The 25,598-nt window shown below is 39.8% G+C and overlaps 2 protein-coding genes across 3 annotated transcripts in view; one reads left to right on the top strand and one right to left on the bottom strand.

Moving 5' to 3' along the window:
• The first annotated feature begins 218 nt into the window (after positions 1–218).
• Positions 219–19,465, top strand: LOC131983358 (NLR family CARD domain-containing protein 3-like). The gene is made up of 15 exons (XM_059348081.1): positions 219–226; positions 1,730–1,846; positions 2,065–2,181; positions 3,111–3,227; positions 3,446–3,553; positions 3,770–3,886; positions 4,003–4,081; positions 4,215–4,440; positions 5,874–7,554; positions 8,339–8,343; positions 13,636–13,759; positions 13,865–14,038; positions 14,189–14,362; positions 16,267–16,313; positions 16,488–19,465. The coding sequence occupies exons 1-15, from the start codon at positions 219–221 to the stop codon at positions 17,030–17,032; spliced, it is 3,639 nt and encodes a 1,212-aa protein (XP_059204064.1). The 3' UTR covers positions 17,033–19,465.
• rab11fip4a (RAB11 family interacting protein 4 (class II) a) overlaps positions 18,996–25,598 on the bottom strand; it is a 24,490-nt gene continuing 17,887 nt past the window's right edge. For both annotated transcript variants that reach the window (XM_059347717.1, XM_059347718.1), the window contains 7 exons: positions 25,355–25,458; positions 24,607–24,747; positions 23,266–23,347; positions 22,068–22,205; positions 21,839–21,985; positions 21,379–21,522; positions 18,996–20,829 (listed from right to left, as the gene is read on the bottom strand). In XM_059347717.1, the coding sequence (XP_059203700.1) occupies positions 20,713–20,829; positions 21,379–21,522; positions 21,839–21,985; positions 22,068–22,205; positions 23,266–23,347; positions 24,607–24,747; positions 25,355–25,458 (873 nt within the window). In that variant the 3' untranslated portion in view covers positions 18,996–20,712. The remainder of the gene's footprint in view (positions 20,830–21,378; positions 21,523–21,838; positions 21,986–22,067; positions 22,206–23,265; positions 23,348–24,606; positions 24,748–25,354; positions 25,459–25,598) is intronic.

Raw genomic sequence — 25,598 nt, 5'->3', positions numbered from 1 at the left:
TCATGGGAGCAGCTTAAGTAAGTTTAACTGCTATTTTTTTTAAAGTCTCCAGAAATAATCCATTGTCTCTTAGATTAATGTGTATGTTTGTCCCAGTATCTTTACATTCTTCTAAATTCAAGAGGATTTTCATTTAACTTCAAATAATATATCTTTCTGTCTTTCTCTCCTCTGCCATTTACTTTCATTTACTGTCTCAGCAGGAGGTTCATCTCAACATGGAAAGGTACAGTGGTCAACATTTCACACTATTACTGGTTACTAATGATATTATGATTAGCATTCTATTATTATAGTAGATGTAATATCAAAAAGAGCTAAAGGCGGTTTCTTTATACATTGGTGCTGTGAACATTATGCACATAAAAATGATTCTTTGTTGAAAAGATTTCAAAGCCAATTGTGTCAAACTGAAAGGCTGCTCTTTGGATAATTCAGTTAAAAAAAAGTAACATTTGATCGATGCCTCATAAAACAACTTGGCATTCTGGACTCTGGTCTCTGATACGGAGACGGACTCATATGATTTCAGACTTTGATACTAAACTATAAAACAGCTTAACAGTTTATTGTTGTGTAGTTTGAGTTACTCATGTTTGATTGTGGGCAACACGGTGGTGTAGTGGTTAGCACTCTTGCCCCACAGCAAGAGGGTCACCGGTTTGGTCTTCTGTGTGGAGTTTGCATGTTCTCCTCGTGTCAGCTCATCTTAGTAGGATCATATCACATCATAGTGCTCAGCTACATCAATCCAGCAGCAGGAAACTCAACTGGTATGAGGACATTTACAAGTCTGTGTTAAGACTCAGATTAGTATAAGACTGGTCTAACACAACAGACCAGTATAAAATATCCAACACACAGTAATGACATAAACACCAAACCAATAAAACAGCTTTCCAAGTGTAATTAGAGACTAATTTTCTGGCCTTCAGCTTCCACTCCTTCATGGACTTTTCCCCCTGAGGATTAAATAGAGGGGATTACATTCAACATTTAGACTGGAAATTAAATATACAGAAAATATTGAACTGTTGAGTGAGGATCAGTGGTGGAAGAAGTATTCAGATCTCTTACTTAAGTAAAAGTACTAATACCACACTGTGAAATTACTCCACTACAAATAAAAGTCCTGCATTCAAAACTTACTGAAGTAAAAGTACAAAAGTATCAGCAACAAAATATGTTTAAAGTATCAAAAGTAAAAGTAATTGTTATGCAGAATGGACCCACTCAGCTTGTTATATATATTTCAAATATATTATTGAATTATTTGTAATGATGCATTTTTGTGAACAGCATTTTACTTTTGTCCAGATAGGGTTCATTTAACTACTTCATATGCTGTTAGGTGGTTTAATTAATAAAAATGCATAATCATTTTGTATTGATCACATTTTTCATCTTAAATCTCGACCTGAAAAGTAACTAAAGCTGTCAGCTAAATGTAGTGGAGTAAAAAGTACAATATTTGCCTCAAAATGTAGTGGAGTAGAAGTAAAAAGTTACATAAAATGGAAATACTCAAGTAAAGCACAAGTACCTCAAAATGTACTTAAGTACAGTACTTGAGGGAATGTACTTAGTTACATTCCACCACTGTTGAGGATTTAACATTTAAAGCAGGAGAAACCATAGGAGTCGTTGCACTGTAACAATCCATTTGGACAAAACCAAAAAAGGGCTGCTGATAACTGTCTCCCCCTGGTGCTCTTCTTCTGTCAATCAGCAGCCAGCAGCAGGAGAGCTCTCACCCACCTGCACCAAGCTGTGTGTCCAAGCACAGTGACCATTCAAGGGGAGGCCTGATTGATCTAAAAGACCAGCATCCTTCCTCTGAAAACATGTAAGATTTGTATTTCAGTATGATATGATATATACCAATCTTCTAATAGAATTACGGTGATGGAACCTAGTAAAAGCAGTTGATGCTTGCATTCATGATGTTATGTATTCACAATTGTTAACTCTCCCAATAGAATCACATAGTTTCACATCTGGAGCATTTTTTCTCGTGTCAGCTCAGTTGACCAAGAGTGAAGGGTTTTACTCTCTGTCAATCAGCAGCCAGCAGCAGGAGAGTCCTCCCTCACCTGTCGCCAGCTGTGTGTCCATGCACAGTGAACATTCAAGGGGTGGCCTGATTGACTTTAAAGGCAGACAGGATGCATTGGAAACCAGGTAAGTTACTGATTTTCCTGTCCAAAACAATGGATGAACTAAACAGCTTGTTAACATTACTGCTTTTTGGATGCATGGTGTTCAGAAATGATACAGAGACATTTGGGCTACAAATTTCTTGTATAATGAAATCCTTGAACATACACTTAAAAGTACTAATATCACACTGTGAAATGACTCCACTACAAGTAAAAGTCCTGCCTTCAAAACTTACTGAAGTAAAAGTATAAAAGTATCAGCATCAAAATGTTCTTAAAGTATCAAAAGTAAAAGTACTCGTTATGCAGAATGAACCCACCCAGATTGTTTAAAATATTCCAAATATGTTATTACATTATTTGTAATGACGCTTTTATGTAAGAAGTGTTTTAATTTTGTTGTAAGATTTAATTTTAAAAAAGTCAAATCACTTTAAATTGATCATATATTTTTTGTTAAATCTCGACCTGTAAAGTAACTAAAGCTGTCAGCTAAATGTAGTGGAGTAAAAAGTACAATATTTGCCTAAATATTTAGTGAAGTAGAAGTACAAAGTTACATAAAATTTAAATACTCAAGTAAAGTACAAGTTCCTCAAAATTCTACTTAAGTACAGTACTTGAGTAAATGTACTTAGTTACTATCCACCACTGACTGTTAGTCATTAAAGGTCGTAATCTTGAGATTTTGATTTGCATTTTATGGTTTTGGAGAACTTGCAAGACATACGTATGTAAAAGAAAAAGAAAATCCAACTTGAGGGAGCAGATACCAAGAAAGTTTGACATTTGGGCCCTAGAATTTCCCATAATTCAATTCAGGAGCATCATCTATGAAGCACTCCATGTGTGATAAAAACCCATTTTAAAAAAAAATTGATTGCCCTGATCTGAAATGCAGGCTTTCTGTTACAAGTTTTATTATGAAGTTGCTCTTCTTCTGTCAATCAGCAGCCAGCAGCAGGAGAGCTCTCACCCACCTGCACCAAGCTGTGTGTCCATGCACAGTGACCATTCAAGGGGAGGCCTGATTGATCTAAAAGACCAGCATCCTTCCTCTGAAAACATGTAAGATTTGTATTTCATTATGATATGATATGTACCAATTTTCTAATAGAATTACGGTGATGGAACCTAGTAAAAGCAGTTGATGCTTGCATTCATGATGTTATGTATTCACAATTGTTAACTCTCCCAATAGAATCACATAGTTTCACATCTGGAGAATTTTTTCTCGTGTCAGCTCAGTTGACCAAGAGTGAAGGGTTTTACTCTCTGTCAATCAGCAGCCAGCAGCAGGAGAGTCCTCCCTCACCTGTCGCCAGCTGTGTGTCCATGCACAGTGAACATTCAAGGGGTGGCCTGATTGACTTTAAAGGCAGACAGGAAACCAGGTAAGTTACTGATTTTCCTGTCCAAAACAATGGATGAACTAAAATGCCAAATGTCACTGAAGCGTGACATTTGGCCCTAGAATTTCCCATAATTAAATTCAGGAGCATCATCTATGAAACACTCCATGTGTGATAAAAACCCACTTTTTAAAATTTGATTGTCTTGATTTGAAATGCAGGCTTTCACTATGAAGTTGCTCTTATTATGTCAATCAGCAGCCAGCAGCAGGAGAGCTCTCACTCACCTGCACCAAGCTGTGTGTCCATGCACAGTGACCATTCAAGGGGAGGCCTGATTGATTTTAAAGACCAGCAGCCTTCCTCTGAAAAAATGTAAGATTTGTGCTAATAACTTATCATGAGCAAATGAGAACAATATATACAGTATATATCTTAATAAAGTACTCTATCCATCTATCATTTCATGTCTTTGGACATCATGTTCTCAGAGTCCACCAGAGGGGCTCAGAGTCTACCAGTAGAGAGTCTGTCCAGAAGCATCAAACAGATCTGGAGTCCATATTTAGGGTGTGTATGTTACTACAATGACAAATAATATGCAACATAATATTGTTCACCATCAACTCCATGCTAAGCCAGTTTATACCAAGTGGTTGTGATGTTGTGTTCTCATGTTGATTTACATGTTATTGTGTTGCAGCTGCTTGAAGAAAACGTGATCACATTTGTGAAGAATGAGCTGAGAATCTTTCAAAGGGATCTCTGTTCAGATTGTGATGAAGATTCAGAAGGTCGGAAGAAAAAGACAGACATGGTGGACGGTGAGGAGGAAGAGCGCAGGAGCAGCAGAGAGGCCCTTCTGAAGATCACACTACACTTCCTGAGAAGAATGGAGCATGAGGAGCTGGCCGACCGTCTGAGGAGCAGTAAGAATCTTTACGATGATCTAAAGAGAAAATGCTTGTGTTGGCTGAAGCTAATTGGAATTTCATTCATTTTGCAGGTATCTGGTACTTAAAAAGTTTTTGAAAAGACTTTGCCATGATGGCACTTAACAAAAGTTTGGGGATCACAGAATAATCAAAATACATTCCTTAGGGGCTGTAGAACCTCAAATGTCTAATGTTCTAATATAGCTTTCGGTGCAACTGAGACACATCCTAAGTGACGTATCCTGGGTTCACTGGGTGTTTTGGGTCTCACAACATCACACACCCTCGCCCAGGTGACCCAGTAAATGGTAAATGGACCTGCATTTATATAGCGCTTTTCTAGTCGCTTTGCGACCACTCAGAGCGCTTTACACTACAGACTGCGCTCATTCACCCGTTCACACACACATTCATACTGGTGGCAGAGGCTACCCTAAACGGTGCCACCTGCCACCATTGGGAATTAATTCACACACCGATGAACGCAGCATCGGGAGCAATTTGGGGTTCAGTATCTTGCTCAAGGATACTTCAGGACATGTAGGCTGCCATGGTCAGGGATCGAACCACCAACCCTCCGATCAGTAGGCGACCACTCTACCAACGGACCCACAGCCCCGACTTGTGTCTAAGTAGCTTGTGTGGCCCACGGACCTCCCTGCTTGATCCAAAGCCAACCGGACGCCTTTTCTGCCACGTCAATGATGTTCTTGATGGCCTTTCTTTTGTGCAGTCCCTTCACTCCCAGCATCTTGAGTGCCCTGATGAGAGACTGGAGGACGAATCCTCTGCGTCCAACCTCGATGGGGTTGCATCGGGTCCTCCATCCCCTGCTTCTGTATTTGCCTGCCAGCTCCTCGTACTTGGCCCTCTTCCTCTCAAAGGCCACCTCCATCCGGTCTTCCCAGGAAATAGTCAACTCATAATCCATCCAACAGATGAGATATTTTACTCCAAACAGAAACAACAAATCTCAGAGTGTTTAGAGGAAAAGCCACTAAAGTTAATGACTTTACGACCACATCACCAAAAATACTTCAAAATGGCAGATTTGACCTAAGTCTGTAGTTGCAAATTACAGAATTACAGAAGCATCTAGGCTTGACTTTTTTAGAAGATACCTAATCACTGAGGCATGTCAACTGGTATAAGGCCCAGAACACGCCTGAGAGATTATATATCTCGTCTGGCCTGGCAACGCCTCTGGGTTCTCCAGGAGGAGCTGGAAAATGTTGCTGGGAAGAGGGACATCTAAAATACCTTGCTTAGCCAGCTGCCCCAGATAAGTGGAAGAAAATGGATGGATAGCACTATCTTACTGATGATGATAGTTTGGGACTGTGGGATATTGAGATATCATGGAGGAGATTTATCTTTGTTACTTTCACATTTATTAACTGATTAAATGTTTTTGTTTGTTCTTTCAGAAGCTGTTGTTCCTATATGCCAACGTAAAATTAGAAGTAACCTGAAGGAGAAGTTCCAGTGTTTGTATGAGGGAAATGCTAAAGCAGGAAGCCCTACACTCATGAATGACATTTACACAGAGCTGTACATCACAGAGGGAGGGAGTGGAGAGCCCACTGACACACATGAGATGAGACAGATTGAAACAACGTCCAGGACACCATCAAGACCAGAAACTGTGATCAAATGTGAAGATATCTTCCTACCATTACCGGGCAGGGGTTATCAACCAACCCGAACAGTGATGACAAAGGGAGTGGCTGGCATTGGGAAAACAGTCCTAACACATAAGTTCACCCTGGACTGGGCTGAAGGCAAAGCCAGCCACAACATTCAGTTCACATTTCCATTGACATTCAGAGAGCTGAATCTGCTGAGTGGAAAAAAGTACAGCTTGGTTGAACTTCTTCACCTCTTCTTTACTGAGACCAAAGAAGCTGAAATTTACAACTTTGACGAGTTCAAGGTCGCGTTCATCTTTGACGGTCTGGATGAGTGTCGACTTCCTCTGGACTTCCACAACAATGAGATCCTGACTGATGTCACAGAGTCCACCTCAGTGGATGTGCTGCTGACAAACCTCATCCAGGGGAAACTGCTCCCCTCTGCCCGCCTCTGGATAACCACACGACCCGCAGCAGCCAATCAGATTCCTCCTGAGTGTGTTGACGTGGTGACAGAGGTCAGAGGGTTCACTGACCCACAGAAGGAGGAGTACTTCAGGAAGAGATTCAGAGATGAGGAGCAGGCCGGTAGAATCATCTCCCACGTCAAGACATCGCAAAGCCTCCACATCATGTGCCACATCCCGGTCTTCTGCTGGATCACCGCTTCAGTTCTAGACCATGCTGTGAGAGCAGAGGAGAACAGGGAGTTACCCAAAACCCTGACTGAGATGTACATCCACTTCCTGTTGGTTCAGTCCAAAGTAGGGAATGTCAAGTATCGTGGAAGAGCTGAGACAGATCCACTCTGGAACACTGAGACCAGTCAGATAATCCTGTCTCTAGGAAAACTGGCTTTTGAGCAGCTGCAGAAAGGCAACCTGATCTTCTACGAATCAGACCTGAGAGAGTGTGGCATCGATATCAGGGAAGCATCAGTCTACTCAGGAGTGTTCACCCAGATCTTTAAAGAGGAGTGTGGGCTGAGCCAGGAAAAGCTGTTCTGCTTTGTCCATTTGAGCTTTCAGGAGTTTCTGGCTGCTCTGTATGTCTTTGTGACATTCATCAACACTGGTGTCAACCTACTGTCAGAACCAGAGCCAAGATCCAGGTGGTGGCCCATGCTATTATCATTCAAATCAAATGAAGAGCCAATCTTTCAGAGTGCAGTGGACAAGGCCTTACAGAGTCCAAATGGACACCTGGACTTGTTCCTCCGCTTCCTCCTGGGTTTCTCACTGGAGACCAATTACTCTCTTCTACGGGGTTTGTTGAAGCAGCCAGGATGTGGCTCATGTACCAATCATGAGACAGTCCAGTACATCAAGGAAAAGATACAGAAGAATCCCTCCCCAGAGAGGTGCATCAACCTATTCCACTGTCTGAATGAACTGAAGGACAGTTCTCTAGTGGAGGAGATCCAAAAGTCCCTGAGTTCAGGAAGTCTTTCCACAGACAAACTGTCTCCGGCTCAGTGGTCAGCTCTGGCCTTCATCTTTTTTGTAATCAACTTTTTATTGATTTTAAACATTAAACAAAAAAAAAAGCACATGAATCGAACATACATAGAACACATAGAACACCCCCACCCATCCCTCCCTTCTACATCCCCCTCCCCAAGGGAGACTCCCTCTCCCCTCCACACCATCCCCCCTATGAAATACACAGAACACCCCCCATACCCTCCCCTTCCCCACGGAACACACAGTTGTACAGAGACATGCTTACAAAAACAAAATCAAAATAATCAGATAGGATAAAGTCAGATACAGGATTACAAACACACAGCGTTACAAGTGAGCCTCAGAGGTCATGACAGCAATTTTTTAACATCCTCTGCAGCTTTTTTCCACATTTCCAGTGTTTGTTGCTTAGAACCATTAATGCGAGCTGATGACCACTCCAGGTAGATCACCTCAAGGAGAGCTTGTAACCAATGTGTTATTGATAACTGGTGTGGTGGAAGCCACCTTAAAACTATGATTTTTTTTGCTGCAGTCAAGCCAGCCAACCAGAGTTTACGCTCTACCCCAGCAATCTTAAACCTGGAGTCATCGTTTAAGAGAAGAAAAGCTGGTTCCAGCGGGAGTTTCCTCCCCAACAGAGCAGACACCTTATACACTACTTTAACCCAGAACCTTTGCACATCTGGACACTCCCACAGGACATGCATCAATGTACCCACAACACCCTGATTACAGAAGGTACAGTCAGGATTGGGAGCTAAACCCATCATATGTCTTTTACGTGGTGTTAAATAGGTCCTGTGACAAATTTTGTAGTGGATTAATTGGTGATTTGGGTTTTTAGATGACCGAAAGACATTTTCCCACACAGTATCCCAATCAATGGACTCTGTTCCTAAATGTATATCTGCCTCCCAAGATCTGCGTTCGGGGGATTCTGCAGGAGTGTATGACTGGAGATTGTTATAAATATAAGAGACAGTTTTCTTTTGGGGAGCTTTCTCTATCAGAGATATTAAAGGATGAGTCCTCAATTCAGCCCCCCAAGGAACCTTGAGAGAATTAAGAGCTGACCTTACCCTAAAATAAAGGAACTGTGAGCTTCTTGAGATACCGAATTGGGACATTAGATTAGGAAAATCCGAAATTGTGTTTTGGCCCGAGATATCCCCTAGTGTCCAAATACCATGCTGAGCCCATAATTGTGAAATGAATGGTTCGCCACCTGTCAATAAATTGGTGTTATACCAAATAGGGGAGTGTTTGTGCCATTTTGATTTAAAACCCATATATTTCTCTACATTCATCATAGTTTGTATTACGTATGATACTATTGGACCAAATTGAAAATAACATTTCTTATGTTTAAATCCAGAGAAAGCTACATCTTTCAGTCTTAAAGGATGGACCAGCTCCTGTTCTAGTGTCTTCCAGGGTGAAGCTACATCTGCATCAAACCATTGTTTCAAGGAACGCAGCACGAACGCCCAATGATATAATTTAAAGTTTGGGCAAGCCCATCCACCCTGGGGTTTGTCTCGCTGTAATGTTGACCATTTGATGCGAGGCTTCTTTCCATTCCAAATGAACTTTCTAAGCTTTGAGTCAAGTTTCTGCCAAAACCCAGCTGGGGTTGGCAAAGGGAGCATAGAGCTTATAAAGTTTATGCGTGGAAGCACGTTCATTTTGATTGTAGCTACCCGAGCTGGCGTTGATGAGGGGAGTGCTGTCCATCTTTCAAGGTCATCCTCAACTTTCTTTAAAATGGACGAATAATTATTTTTCGCTATTGCCTGGACACATGGACTAATTTCTATACCTAAATATACTGCCTTTTGAGCCACCGGTATGCTGGATTGGATTTTCAATTTCTGCAGATCTGTGTTCAGCAATAGTAGGATCGACTTGGAGTAGTTAATCTTATAGCCAGAAAGTGCACCAAAGTGTTCTATGATTTTCAGCACATTTGGGAGGGAATGTTGTATGTTGGAGAGGTAAACAAGTGTGTCGTCAGCATACATTGAAATGGAATGTGATGTGGACCCTATTTGAATTGGAGCAACTAGTGTGCTTTGTCGTATGTATTGGGCTAAAGGTTCAAGTGATAGATTGAAAATAGCGGGAGATGCCGGGCACCCCTGTCTAGAACCACGACCTATACTAAAAAGATCAGAAAGCTGCCCAGCGGTAGCAACCCTAGCAGAAGGATTAGAATATAAAACTTGAATCATTTTAATGAAATTTGGACCGAATTTGAATTTTTCCAAGACTTTCCACAGATATCCCCATTCCAAGCGATCAAACGCTTTTTCCGCATCGAGAAATAGGAGACCACCTGGTAAGCCTGTCTTTTTGGCATCAGCGATGATATGTAAAAGCCGGCGGACATTGTCTGATGCCAACCGTCCTTTCAGGAAACCGGTTTGGTCCGGATTGATTAACTTCCCCGAAACTTTGTCCAGACGCATAGCAATAACTTTGGAGTAAATTTTGATATCTGCATTTATTAGTGAAATAGGGCGGTAACTTGCACAATTCTGGGGGTCCTTGCCAGGCTTAAGAAGCACTGAAATGAGCGCTGTGTTAAGATCTTTGTCAAAATAGCCCTTACTTATAGCTGAATTAATAGTGTCTAACCATATCGGACCTATAATATTCCATAGTTCTAAATATAGTTCGGCAGGGATCCCATCAATTCCTGGGGAGCGCCCCCTATTGGTAAATTTAACTGCTGTGCATAGTTCATCTAAAGTTATTGGGGCATCCAATTCCTTAGATTCATTGTCAGATAGCGTGGGTAAATTCAGCTTGTCAAAGAATGAGTCGAATAATTCCGGAGAAAGTCTGTCCTCTGAGGAGTACAGGTTCTCGAAAAATGACTTAAATGTCTTATTAATATCAGCGGTTTTAGTAACCAATCCCTTTACTGGGCAGTTAATAGATGGAATAATAAATTGGTTTTCTTGCCGTTTCAAAGTTAAAGCGAGGAGACGACTTGGTTTACTGCTATCAGTGTAATATCTATGTTTGGTGGTGTGCATCAAAAATTCAACCCGCTGCCTAAGTATATCATCTAGTTCTGTTTTCACTGATTTAAGCTTTGTTTCCACCTCATTACTATAGTTGTCCTTGAGCTCTCTCTCTAAGTTACTGCAAGTCTGTTCTAATTGGGAAATCTTTTGCAATTTACATTTTCGGAGATACGATGAGAAACCAATCGCATTGTGACGTAGAAAGCCTTTGATCGCTGACCATACCATTGCGTTATCTGAGACTGAACCTTTGTTGATATTAATAAATTCTACTAATTTGGTTTTAACTTGTAAGAGATATTTTTCATTTTTGAGAAGAGTTGTATTAAATCTCCATCTGGACGAAGTACCTTGTAGAAATTCAAGATTAAATAAGGTTAGTATTGCATTATGATCAGAAACAATACGAGGTAGGAATACAACCTTGTCTACAGATGGGATCAGGTTTGGTGTGGCTAGGATATAGTCTATCCTTGAAAACATTTTATGACAAGGGGAAAAGTATGTATAATCTCTAGCCGTAGGATTTTGAACCCTCCAGATATCCACCAAGTTTATGTCCTTAACAAAGTTTTTTAAAGCATCAGAGGATAAAGTTTGTGAGTGCGTAATGGATGGATTAGATCTATCTAGATTACAATCAAAAAATGTATTCATGTCTGATCCTACAATAAGTGAGTAATTAAAAAGACACAGTAACTCTTTAGTTAACCACGGAAAAAAAGCTGGGTCAAAGGTTGTGGGCGCATATATACTTGCGAAGGCTACTTTCTTCCCTTGGATAGAAACTCCACAAAAGGCCAGTCTCCCTGAATTATTAGAACTTATTTTCTCAATTGCCAGATTTAGTTTACGTTTCATGAGGATCATGACCCCCTTGGTCTTGGATCCATCCCCCGAGGATGCAACCATTCTGTAGTGTTTGTTCTGCATACGACGGACATCAGGTGGTTTTAGATGAGTCTCAGACAGGAGTGCTACATCGACATTCTTTCTTTTTAATAATTCTAGAACTTTCGAGCGCTTAAATGGTGAGTTTAATCCCCTAACATTAAGGGATAGTACAATGTAATTAGCCATCCAGATGACCTCTGATCAGAATGGAATGTAATCCTGATATGTGATTTGTATAACATCCCTGTGTGTTCCCCCACCCCCCCTCCCTTCTGTGATATACACATAACTTCCTTGTAACCACCTTGAGCTATCTACCCTACCTGGTAGAGCTCCCGAGTATTAATTTCAAACGTATAACGCCAAAATCAATATATTACACTGAAATAAAATAGTGTAAAATTAACGGAATGAAATAAGGTTGAAAATGGGATTTGAAAGCAAAAAGTAACTTCTTAAATCTCAAACAGAGTATATCCCTGTCTCCTCCCATCTCAGTTATTTAGCTATTCAAATAATAAGGAGACATGGCGATGCAGTGAGGACTGCCGACCAGAAGACAACCACTGACTGTCTGGAGTTCTTATGAGAGATAACTGGTCATCATAAAAAAGAAAGAAAATATAGCAATTATTCAACCAGGAAATACCCAGCGAGCCACAGCATAAAACATAACGAAATGAAAAGCCGAGGTGTCAATAACATATTAAACCAAAATAATATTGCTTATTAGGGTGCCTTTCCAGGAAAGGGAGTAAAGTAATGCACAAATAAAGTAAAAACACATAGGCAGAAAGACTCCCACAGTAAATGAATTTCTTTAAAATCAGTTCTGAAAATGAGGCACTTATTGTATTGTCCATATTAAAAAAAAAAGAAAGAAAAGTCTGTCAGTGAGGAATAAAAACATAAATAAATAAAATGCAGTGAACTAAGAGCTGCCAATGTTATACGCAAACTTAAATGGTCCTGTACATTACAGTTACATACCGTAGAGAGGTCAATTCAAAGAGTAAGGCTCTTACGGTGTTCCGTTGCCATGGTAATCGTTCGTTATGGTACCAGGAAGAGACCGCTGACTGATAGTAGGTCGTTGGGTGAAAATCCATCCGAGATCGATCCCCTGTGGATGGAAGATCCGTCCATGCCTTCAACGGTTAGAGTTGGACCGGGTTCCGACATCTGGGCCGAGATGTTGGTTGAAAAATGCCTCCGCAGCCCCAGCACTGTTGAATGAGTGTCGGGATCCATTAAAGTACACCATGAGCGTCGCAGGGTACCGTAGGCTGAACTTGATCCCCCTCTCGTACAGCTGTGCCTTCACCTTCTTATAGGCAGTGCGCTTGGCCACCAGCCGGGCACTAAAGTCCGGGAAAATAAGAATTTTCTTACCCTCGTGGAAGAGTTGGCGTTTCTGTATCGCTAGCTGGAGCACCCGTTCCCTCTCCTGGTAGCGATGAAAGCATAGGATGAACGGGCGGGGGCGCGCATCGGGGCCCGGCTTGGCCGTCAGAGCTCTGTGACATCTCTCCAGCTCCGGAGGTTTTGTGAAGCTTTTGTCGTTCAACACTTTCACCAGAAGCTCGGACATAAATTTCAGGGGGCACTGTCCCCGCTCGCTGTCCTCAGGGATACCGAGGACCCTCAGGTTCATACGCCTTTGCCTGTTTTCATATCCATCCAGTGTATCTTTTAATCCTTCATTTTCCTTAGCAAGGTCCAGCACGGTGGATTGTAGTTCGTCTACAGACGTTTCCAGCGTGGTAATCCGGTCACTGTGGTCTGAGAGTGCGCCCTCCGCCTCGGTAAAACGAGCCTCAAACGATTCCACCTGGTGTTTGACGGCTTCCAGTGTTGTCTGAATCGGTAAGAGCGCTGCTTTTAGTGCTTCCGTGATGTTACTCCGGGATTTCTCGAGTTCAGTTACCAACGTGGCTAACGTTAGCTGCTGTTGCTCCGCCGCCGTAGCCGCCTCGGTACTTCTAGTCGCCGGCCTCTCCTTTCTGCTTCCTTCCGACATTTCTAGTGTATAATTAACCTGAGAAGGTCGTTGTCGTACGAATATGTTCACTTTATAGGCGAAACTTCAAAAGTTAAATGAACTTTACTCGGGAGCTCTCCTCCACGCGTCCGCTCAGTCAGCCATCAACCCGGAAGCCTCCTCAGCTCTGGCCTTCATCTTACTGTCATCCGAAAAAGACCTGGATGTGTTTGACCTGAAGAAATACTCTGCTTCAGAGGAAGGTCTCTTGAGGCTGCTGCCAGTGATCAAAACCTCCAAAAAAGCTCTGTGGGTACACAACTAATGAAATAAAGAAGATATATTAAAGCAGACTTAAATTTCACATATGTGAACTACGTACTAAAAGTTAAACTGTTTTTTTTATGCTTTCAGGCTGAATCGTTGTAACTTGTCAGAGAGAAGTTGTGAAGCTCTGGCATCAGTTCTGAGTACCAAAACTTCTGGTCTTCGAGAGGTAGACCTGAGTGACAATGATCTGCAGGATACAGGAGTTAAATTACTCTCTGCTGGACTCGGGAGTCCACACTGTAGACTGAAAACTCTGAGGTCAGTATCCTTTACTCTAAAAGAACAACCATTTGTAACACTACATAGCCTGTGTCAAACACAGGACAAAGACTTACATTTAATGTTAGGATTCAGAAACTTCTTAGGTTTTGGGAAGCCCAAATGTATAAATTAAATATATTTGTGCAGGCTGTCAGGCTGTCTGGTATCAGAGGAAGGCTGTGCTGCCCTAGCCTCAGCTCTGAGCTCCAACCCTTCCCATCTAAGAGAGCTGGACCTGAGCTACAACCATCCAGGAGACTTGGGAGGGAAGCTGCTCTCCAATGCCCTAAAGGACCCACGCTTGCAACTGACTACTCTCAGGTATGGAGAAACGTACTGCCAGGCAGAGGTAACTCCCACTTAGTCCTCCATTTCTTCTTTCTTGCCTATTGTGGATACAACACCCTCTATCCTTTGACCCTCACAGCGAGTCAAAGAACAGGTCCCGCCAATCTGGCCGCTAACTAGGCTTATCAAAGGGAAGATTTGCCAGGGCCCAGTATTTCAAAAGTGATCAGATAGGATTATCCTGGTTAGACTGGATTAAATCTAGATCTGATCTGAAAACAGGGTATTTCACACAAAACTTAAGGCAGATATCTGGATCAACTTGACACTAAAATCGCAGGATCATTTTGATCCCACCTCAGAGGTGGATTTCACTTAGATTGACAAAGTCTCAGCGCCATTTCTCCTAGATATTTTTACTCAAGATGTGCATTACACTTAATTAAGTGTTAGTGTTTTACTTTTAATAAATAAAGTAGCCTAATTGAAAGAAATTTAAAGCATAGTAAAATATTTGACCCCACTTTCTAAAACTGCTGTAATATATCATGCTGCACATTGAAGCTCTTTCCAAGCATTTTCAAGGTATATTTTCATGCTTCTGATTAATTGAAGACAAATTTGACTTCTGTCAGAAACTTAAAATGCACTTTTAAAATGTCTGGAAATAGCTTGAATGTGATTTTTACAACATGCAGTAAGGTGTTTGTGTACAAACTGATGATTTTTACTTCATCAAATCAGATGCTATTTTGCTATAAATGACCATAATTATGTTTAGTGAGAGCCTTCTATATAAGGGAGACAAATAAGGATGAAAACATGTTTCTAACTGCGTCACTGACCAAGCTATATACCATGAAAGTAATGCAATTACAATTTCAAGCAAAATCCAATAACTTGAAAACCTTGAATGTATCAATACAATTAAAGTATTTTTTAAAGTCTGCTGTGTTGCCAATGATGTAACGCTAATAAACTCTGAACAGGTTGGTGTTATTTTAAAGAGTTAAGGTATGATGTACGTCCAATTAGTTCCTTTATAAGTTAAACCATAGACTAAAATTAATCAACAAAGCAGCTACCTCGCTAGCCCGCTAGTTGCTTAACACACAAGTGATTGTAATATGAAATACTGGGCCCAGGGGATTAATCTTTGCCAAGACTCCTCCTCAGTGGTGTAGTGGTATTTCATGAGGGGAGTGTACTACTACCAAGGCTACATCAGCTAATGGGGCTTGTACCACACAGCAACTTCTCTAATCAGGGGTTACCAACAAAGTAGGAGTGGGCAATATGCGCAAAAAAAAAAAAATCTTGATGATTTTTTTTTTATTTTCTGATAACTATAATTGGACAATATCCTTCAAAATGTGATTTCTTTACCAAAAAAAGCTGTTAAAATTCTTCTTTCTTACCAGGACATCTATGGATGGACACAATGTTTCAGAACCACTCTTGTTTATTTTCTTTAAACTTAAGCATTTAAGAGACTCACAGTTAAACTTCCATGTAGAGACATTAAATGGGTAAACATTCACGTTCTCTCTACTGAGGTAAATTGTGCACCATACAAGCATGCGCAAATAAGTGCCCCATTATCACTTTTAAATATTGTTAACAAAGTGACTTTCATGCACCTCTCCTCTACCGTCTATGCACCTTTCGTTTGTTTCCTTTTTGAGATATTATAAATATTTGATAATGTAAAATTGCATATCGTCAAAAAAACGTTAACGATATTATTGTAGATGATATATATCGCCCACTTCTACAACAAAGTATTCTTTTCATCAGGCTATTATTCTGCGGGCTGGTTTATCACCTTTGGCGGGCCGTATGTGGCCCTCAGCCTGCCAATTGGTGATAGCTGTGATACATGTATATTAATATTTCTTAATGAGAATGTTAATTTCACTTGTATTTCTCATCCCTAGTGTGGAACATGGGGGAGTGACAAGGTTAAAGTCAGGTCCAAAAAAGTGTAAGTGTATGCATTTATCTGATTTAATTCATAATAATGACAAAGTATCATTCCAATTTTTGTTGTAAAGATGCAGACTGTTATGGTTTAATGTAGAGGTGTTTCTCAAATTGTTAATATTTGAATCGATAAAAAATGTAACAGGTGTTAAATGATGTTGCATTGTGTCATCAGACGCCTGTGAACTCACCCTGGACCCAAACACAGCGAACAGGAAGCTGTTGTTGTCTGAGGACAATAGAAAGGTGACAGAGGTGAAAGATGAGCAGCCTTATCCGGATCATCCAGAGCGATTTGACCACTGGAAGCAGGTTCTGTGTAGAGATGGGTTGACTGGGCGCTCTTACTGGGAGATGGAGTGGAAAGGATGGGTTAATATTGGAGTGGCATACAAAGGAATCAAAAGGAAAGGGCAGAATGATGTCTGCTGGATCGGACAGAATGCCAAGTCCTGGAGTCTGTTACGCTGCGATCATAATTACTCTGCCTGTCACAAAAACAGAAGAAAAGTCATTCCCATCCAGTATTCCTTTGATGCTGGCAGAGTAGCAGTGTATGTGGACTATCATGCTGGCACTCTGTCCTTCTACAGAGTCTCATCTGACACACTGATCCACCTCCACACCTTCTACATCACTTTCACTGAACCCCTCTATCCTGCCTTTGGCTTAAACTCCATTAACCCTGAATCATCAATTTCTCTGTGTCAGACAAAGTAAAGTGACATCTTGTCCGAAGAAACATGCACTGTTTAATGTAGACAACTGCTGAATGGAAGGTGTAATGAATTATACTTCAGTTGAGAAAACTGGCTAAGGGCTCATTTCTGCTCCACAGACATGGATTGATCCTTCTGTCTGTACTTAACATTGATTTTGTCTGCATTTGTGCGCATTTTCTGAAAGTTTACAGACACAAAAAAGTGCAGTACCCCTGGAAATCGTGGGGGCAGTGTAGCGAATAGTTCATGCAAATCGCAACCAACATTTTTAACCTTTTTGAGGAGAAATAAGTGAAAAGAATTCTCCATATACATGCTGCGATGTGTTTAATGGCCTTACAGAGCACTGCTGTCTACAACACTGCCTCTGCTATTGCCTCAAGAAGTTCATTACAATTATTATTGTCAGAAACTTTGGACTAATCCGCCCTCTAGTGGACATATTGCTTAACATCTATGCCATCTATGCAGGCAGTGATGGTTACACACTGTAGTTTGAAATGGGCGATCTTTTGTTATAGGCCTATATAGAGGGAGTATAAATGAGGCCTAACAGTTCTACGGTGAAGCCAGTTGAACATGGTGAAATCTACTGAAGTGGTCTTCTGATGGTTGAATAGCATCAGAGACCCATTTGTTTTTTATCTTATTTTGCTGCCCATGTTAACAGATTAAGGCCTTGTCCACATATACACAGGTCTTTTTGTTTTTTTAAAAACAGGGTATTTCCCACATTCATTAGAAAAACCTGTCTACATGAAAACACAAACTATTATACTTACTAGGGATGGGAATAATTAATCAATGATCGATTAATGGTGGTTTAGGATTTGGTCAATCACCTGGAATTTTTAATCGATCTGTGTATTTTTTTTCAATTTTAAATATGACTGAGTATCCGTACTCACCTATATACAGTCTATGGTACTCACTGAAACACGGCCGAGCGTTCAGTTCTGCGGCCGTATGTCAGTAAGCCAATGAGCTGAGAAGTTGGATAAAGCTGTTGAAAACAGAAAGTTGCAATAACAATTACTAAACACCCAGAATTACGAAGGTATTAATTTGAAAAAAAAATTGCTTACTGTATCAAAACTTGCTAGCTTGAATTACTAGGTTAATTTTATCCAAAACTTATTTAAACACAAAACACGCTTAAATATGCAAGATTACTATAAAAAACTAACCTCATGACTCTTCGGGGGCTGAAACATAAAACACTCAACTCCTTGACATTATCTTTACAATATCACCTCACTCAAGTTAGTTTAACGATCGACAGGAAGTCTCTTTTCGTCCTTTAAAATAAAAGCGTCCCCATTACCATATTATACTTCCTGCTATCCATCTGAATCATCTGAACACCACTAAAGCGCTGAGAGCATGCATGTAAAGGAATCCTACAACAAACAACCAGAGCCCAACCTGTTCCATGCCAAAGCCAATGGACTTTATTTACACATCCAGTTTGTATAACATGGTCACCCAGAATTCAATTTGCCATACACAAGTAAAAGAAATCAAAGTGAACATGTGTGATGTTACAGATTATATTTTTTTCATCATGTTGAATTTTAATCCAGTTAAATACTTTGGCTATGACACTTTTAAGCGTGGTATATATTATTGACTCTATAATACAATCTACTACACGTTTTATTGTGTCAAAATTAGCGAAATTACTTGCACATAAATAGGAACTAGATTCTGTACAACATTTACAATGTATGAAATCACAAATACTGTGTCTTAAAGTAAAAAAATGTCAACATAAAAAAACGCTCACTCACAATGGCAACAGTGGATAAAATCATATCTGGACTGCTTCAGTAATCAATTTTTTATACATTGTATGCAAATGCACAAATAATGTGAAAGAACAAGCAAATGGACTATGAAAAATTCACAAGGTGAACAACTTGTGCAATGAAGCAAAACTTTGATAACTTTGTAACTTCATATAGTGCTCACTATGGCAGCTTAAGACTGCTCTCTTCACTGCGTGGAATACCTTTTCAGTGTGTTTAGCTAGCTTATCCAGGTCACTGTGGCTGTGACAAGTATGTGTCAAACGATACATTATTAAATATTTAGGTGAAATTATTTCAAGTAATTTACAACACAGGTGGAATAATGAGGATCTTCCCCTCATTCACAAAGACACTGAAGGCAGCGTTTTAAATGTGTAGGTTGTTTGAAGTGAGCAGGTGCTTTTTTTTATAGAACATTGCAAAGTAAACAGTATTATTGGAAATAATGTCAATTCATACAACACTAATATTGTATTTGTAGTAGGCTAAGGATAAGTGTATGCACAACTGTACTTAAGGTGGCCTTTGGCGTTTCGTGTAACTATAAGAACACTGTATTTTTGGGATCTGAAAGAACTTGTTGAGTCCATTTTTTCCCCCAATAAAACAATTGCAAAGTGGATGTTTTCATGTTCTAAGTGCTGCTGTTTACACTGCCTTTGTTCCCTACATTTGATGGTGCATAACCACCACCAACTGCCCATCATCTGCGTGTCTGAGTGTGTGCAAAACACAGCTCTGCTATTGGTCACCATCTCCACAGACCACCTTTAAGGAGATCTGAAATGGGAATAGCCACCGCTCAACTTTAGCACTAATGTTTCCACCTCTTCAGCTCTAGTTGTTGGCAATTCATCTCATTTTATGTGATGTTAGTGAGCCATCCAGCTCTGTTTGAGGAAAAAGTGACACCCTTCAACTGTTTCAGTCCATGAAAACAGTGAAATGTTAAAGTTTTGGCACATAATATTGGCTCTTAGCACCTTTAAATACCTTCATCGTGAGTAGTCTTCAGAAACACAGAGGCTTAATGACATAGTTACACTGATGTGATGTAAACAGCATATATTAACCATGGAGACATTCAGTTGTGTTGAGACAGCCAAATTAAAGGGTTAGAAGTTGTTTCACCTAAAAGGTCCATGTCAGTGTTCAAACATGTTTGTTCGTAGCAATTGCACACAATTCAAATGTTATCACATAAAGACAGATTTTTATTTTCTAATCTTAAACTACAATTTGCCATTTAACATTTCTGTTCAAACAAACATACAAGGTGTTAATTAGTGATCCTTCAAGGTGTATTTATTAAATTTGGACCAGCACCGCTATATATTATGATGAACCATAAAACAAACATGATGTTCACATGAAAACTGAAGTCAAGCTAATTTTAAGTCCATACAAACTGATTTATAACTTTCTGACTGCTTTGGAAGAAAAATGTGAGACACTGACATGGTCCTTTAAATTGCTTTATACTATTTTATGTCCTACACTCTTTAAATGTGTTTCAGCTTCAATGAGCGACAGCCTCTTATAATCACTCACTGTAGAGCTCTGTGTTGTCTCCACAAGAAATGAACATATGTTTTTGTTTTTGTTTTGTTTTTATCTCCAAATTTATTACAGTCTCCACATTTCAGTAGTTTCAAAGAAATGATCACAAAACACTGGTGGACAGATTTAACTTGGCACTGCAGTTCTACACTGATTGACAGATCGCCTCATAAATAGTGGATATGAAGACAATCTGCTGTGGTGGTGCAGATATATATGTGTGTGTGTGTGTGTGTGTGTGTGTCTGTGTGTGTGTGTGTGTGTGTGTGTGTGTGTGTGTGTGTGTGTGTGTGTGTGTGTGTGGCATCTAGCTCTTGATCTCCAGGATGGAGGGGTTATGGTCAATTATGGCCAGAATGATTTTGTCCATGTACTGCCTCAGACGCAGGTTGATCTCCTCCTGATTCTTCAAAGCATCGACCAGCTGCGAGAGACAGAGAGATGCATTAGCAGCAGTTGTGGAAGAACAATTTTGAGGTACTTGTACTCTACTTGAGTATTTCCATTTTATGTTATGTTTTTTTACTTCTTCTTCACTACATTTTGAGGCAAATATTGTACTTTTTACTCCACTACATTTAGCTGCCAGCTTTAGTTACTTTACAGGTCGAGATTTCACATAAAGTGATTAGACTTCTTTTTTTTTTTTTTAATTAAACCACAAAACAGTATATTAAGCAGTTAGAATCAGTCCTATCTTTTCAAAATGGAAACGCTGCTTACAGTAATGCATCAATAATAATAATAATAATAAAATAATATATTTAGAATATATAAAACAATCTGAGTGGATCCGTTTGGCATAAGATTAGTTTTACTTTTGATACTTGAAGTACATTTTGATGCTGATACTTTTGTACTTTTACTTCAGTAAGTTTTGAATGCAGGACTGTTACTTGAAGTGGAGTAATTTCACAGTGTGGCATTAGTACTTTGACTTAAGTATCCATCCAACAGCAGCAGCAGCACTGACCTCATCCCTGGACGCATTGTCAATCTCAGCCGCCAGGCACTGTGCCTTGGTGTGACAGGCAAACAGGTTCTTAGCCTCGTACAAACTCAGACTGAGAATCTGCGCATTCAGGTCGTCGTTCTGATCCCGCAGCTTATGGTTCTCCTGAGGAAGAATAAAGAGAGCGTTTTTTTTCAGTGTGGATTGTGGACGTGAATTTTGACTGTGCAGTAACAAAAAGTATTCAAAATCATGAAGACAAACGTCACAACATAATTAGTAACTGATTTGATGGATTTACTGTGATGAAATGTCCTCAAACACATCTTTTGTATTTCTGCACTCATGCACCCACACTGAGGCATCTATGACCAGCCAATACTGGCTGATAATATCCAGAATGATATCAATCAGCCACTAACAGTCTATATGTTGGGAATGAATGGAAAGTTCCATAAGGACAGAAGAATAATGGGTAAACCTGTTTGAGTCTCTTGACTTCATGCTCCATCTCCATCTCTCTGGTCCTGGCATTGAACTCAGCCAGCCCCTTGCCTTGTCCTGGATGCTCCATCTCCAGTTTAAACATCTGCAGATACTCCAGTTCCCGTCGCAGATCATCAATCAGCTGCAGAGAATAGACATGATTAATGATTAAATCCACTCCTCAACCATGCAACCTTGCTGTTATGTTCTCCAGAGTGCCTCACCTCCTGCATGGCCTCTTTCTCCTTCTGAAACTCGTGGCGGTTTTGCCAGAGTTTGTCCATGATCTTCCTGTAGAGGTCCATCTCATCTGTGAGCCTCAGACTTGTGTCCTCCAGCTTGTCTGTCATCCTCTGCTTCTCCTGCAGAGGAAAGAGGAATTTAGACATGCTCATTCGTCGTGTTTACATTAAAGTCAAATCCAATTTTGAAGCAACATTTTTAATGCGAAATGTCGCATTAAAGAAAATTAGGGACATTTCCATCAAACTGGTTTAGATCAAATAAATGAAGCTGTATAAACGTACTTTAGCCAGAAGATGGCAGTGTAATGTATTGCTGTAGGCTAATCTGGCAATGAACAGTAGAATAAGCATAAGCGAGCATGAAAACTTGCATATTTTCAAAAGTTTTATCGAATGTTGGAGTTTCCATCAAGCTTTTCTCATGCAAATCTTCATAATGCAGAGTTGATGGTGGTAGGGGTGAGAACGTTCCCCGAAGAACGTGTCAACACAAACCAAAATGCCAGCCACACAAATTGTGATGTCTGTTGCCTGGGCCATTTTCCATTTTATTTTTGCGCCTGTATGCTACTAACAGAAGACACCGGAGGGGACGACTAAATTACAGACCAATACCTCTGCTGAGAAATCAAATTATGGTATGTAACTTCCATTATTTTTTCATTGTAGCCTATGAAAGGTCGGCCAAAAGTCGGCCAAAGTTAGCCAGCTGGCTTAGCTAACCAGCTCAGCTAGAAATGTAGGCTACCTTTTCATATGTGTTTGTAGCTACGATGTGAGGTAAAAACGTTATTTTTTAACCATGTATGCATTAGTTGTCTGATGTCGTTTTAGGATTTATGCTGAATACTGTCAGTGAACAGTAGAAGAAGTGTTAGCGAGCGTAAAAACTTGTATGCATATTTTCTAAAGTTTTAAGAATGTTTTGTTTCCATCAAGCTTTTCTCATGCAAATCTTCACGTAATAGAAAAATCATCAACACGCCCACTCATTTTAAACTTATAATAACACTGTACTCACCAAAGTAATTGCTGAGATCTGGGAACGTAGTGACATGTTTACAGCGGAGAGGTTTCTTAACTTTAATGTTGTTATTCCTACTCAATGTAGTAACAATAAAGATGGCCCAAACGACAAAAAATAACAGCCAATGATCAACTGAATCATCACACTCACCTGGTCCAGTTTCTCTGTCTGCGACTTGAGTCTGCACACGTTTATCTTCATCTCTCCATTCTCCTCTTCTAACAGCTGTACCCTGTATACACACACACACATACACGTGTACACACACAAACACACACACACTGCTCTCAGCAAAATACTTCAGAAGTGAGCATTTTTGGACAAAGGCTTTGCTACGCCTCTACCCTGATTGACTGGTTACTGTGGAAGTGACTTGTCAATCACTGTGTAGCCCTAAAACATGTCCTGCTTGACCGTCTATTTTACTCTTAATAGGACCATAATTTACAAAAAGAACATCATGCTGTATTGAAGACTACTTAAAACTAACCATTAAGACCATAAATGTATTATGAGAATGTTTACTTAGGTCATATATCAAGTGAGAAAGAGGCTCATTTTCTCATAGACTTCTATAAAGCAGTGGTGAAAAAAGTATTCAAAACCTTTTCCTAAGTGAAAGTACAAAAGTATAAGCATCAAAATTTACTTAAAGTATCAAAAGCAAAAGTACTTGTTATGTAGAATGGACACATTCAGACGTTTTATATATTCCAAATATATTATTGGATTATTATTAATTATGCATTTATGTAAGCAGCGTTTTAATTTTCTCAAAGTATGGCTCATTTTAACTACTTAATATACTGTTATGAGTTTAAATAAAAACAAATAAAAAAAGTCTAATCACTTAAAATTTATCATGTTTTTCATGTTAAATCTCAGCCTGAAAAGTAACAATAGCTAAATGTAGTGGAGTAAAAAAGTACAATATTTGCCTCAAAATGTAGTGGAGTAGAAATATAAAGTTACATAAAATGGAAATACTCAAGTAAAGTACAAGTACCTCAAAAATGTACTTAAGTAAATGTACTTAGTTACATTCCACCACTGCTATACAGTCAGACTTCTTTGTTCAACTGGTAGACTGCCATTAGAAAGAATGTAGGTGTAAGGCAATACCCTTTTTTGCAGTTTATGGTGATTTGCCACAACCACAGAATAAGGAAGGAATTAGTTGCTTGGGCTTGTCACATTTTTGACACAATAAAATAACACAACCGATGAGTAAGAACTCAATGGCTAGAAACTTCTACTTGGGCTATTTCAAAAGATTTTTAGAAGCAAGTCAGCATCTTTCTTGATTTTGTGGAGGTCAGTTTGGACAGTTTCACTTGTGAGAGTAACTACCTTCCAATAACCTTTTTTACATGAGGTGCTTTTGGTTTTGACCTAGAGTCGGAACCAAAGTTGGCACCAGCAGCTGTCAGGGTTTGGATCCTGTTCGGAAATTCCGCTTGATATATATACTGGTATTATTGATGAGTTTACCTGTTACAGAGTAGGTCTATCTCTACGTTTCGTTCCCTGTCCATCTTGCTGTAAGCCTCCCGGTGCCTCTTCGTTTCCTCCTCCAGACTCTGATCAGCCCTAGTTTCTGCATCCTTCACCTGCTCCTCCAGCTCGTGCACCCTGGGATACAACATTACATAGGCATTAAAATTGACCTAAAGTACCAGAAGAGAGAATTTCAGAATATTATATATCACTTTTTACAGTTATTGATGCATTAATGTGTTCATCATTTTAATGTTGCAGCTGGTAAAGGTGGAGCTCATTTAATTACTTTATGGACTCCTTTGAAGTTTATTCTATAATAATACATCACCATTGATGGTGCAGTTAAAAGTGCAGTATTTTCCTTTGAGGGCAGGAAATGGAAATACTTAAGTATTACAAGGACAAATTGTATTTGAGTAAAGCAGTAAAGCTGCCAGCAGGTTGTATCCGTAGAGCTACAGATCAGTCGTAATTTTCTAGCCCAGTCACATGGGAATTTATGTGGAAAAGATCCACAGATATACTGAATGTCCACATAAAGCAGCACTGGAAATGGAAGACATTACATCAAAATATCACATTCATGAGTAATATCACATGGTAAACAGGCACACATGATTTAGGCATACTGTGCTTTTCAAACATATTCCATATGTTTTGTACAAGTAAATATGAATATTTTAGAACAACATAAAACCTAATGCATGTATAAATAGATTTAGTGATTGTGTTTTCCTACCTGTGGACAAGTTGTGTGTTCTCCTGTTTGAGTTTAGACTTGAGGTCATCATTGGCCAGACAGTCGCTTTCCAACTCTGTCACCTTCTTCTCCAGATAACTGACCTGAGGAAGACAACCAGGCTTTGACTCCTCCGACCACACACACTTGGTTTAAGGAAACTTTGTACCATAGACATTCCTAATATCTGTGCCACTGTTACTGCTGTATCTTTTGTTACTACTGTTACTGTTGTTACTGCTGC

The sequence above is a fragment of the Centropristis striata genome, chromosome 13 (genome assembly GCF_030273125.1).
Source record: "Centropristis striata isolate RG_2023a ecotype Rhode Island chromosome 13, C.striata_1.0, whole genome shotgun sequence".
Taxonomy (NCBI): Eukaryota; Metazoa; Chordata; class Actinopteri; order Perciformes; family Serranidae; genus Centropristis; species Centropristis striata.
Note: the sequence above shows the minus strand (reverse complement) of the source record. Positions and strands in the feature narration are given on the sequence as shown.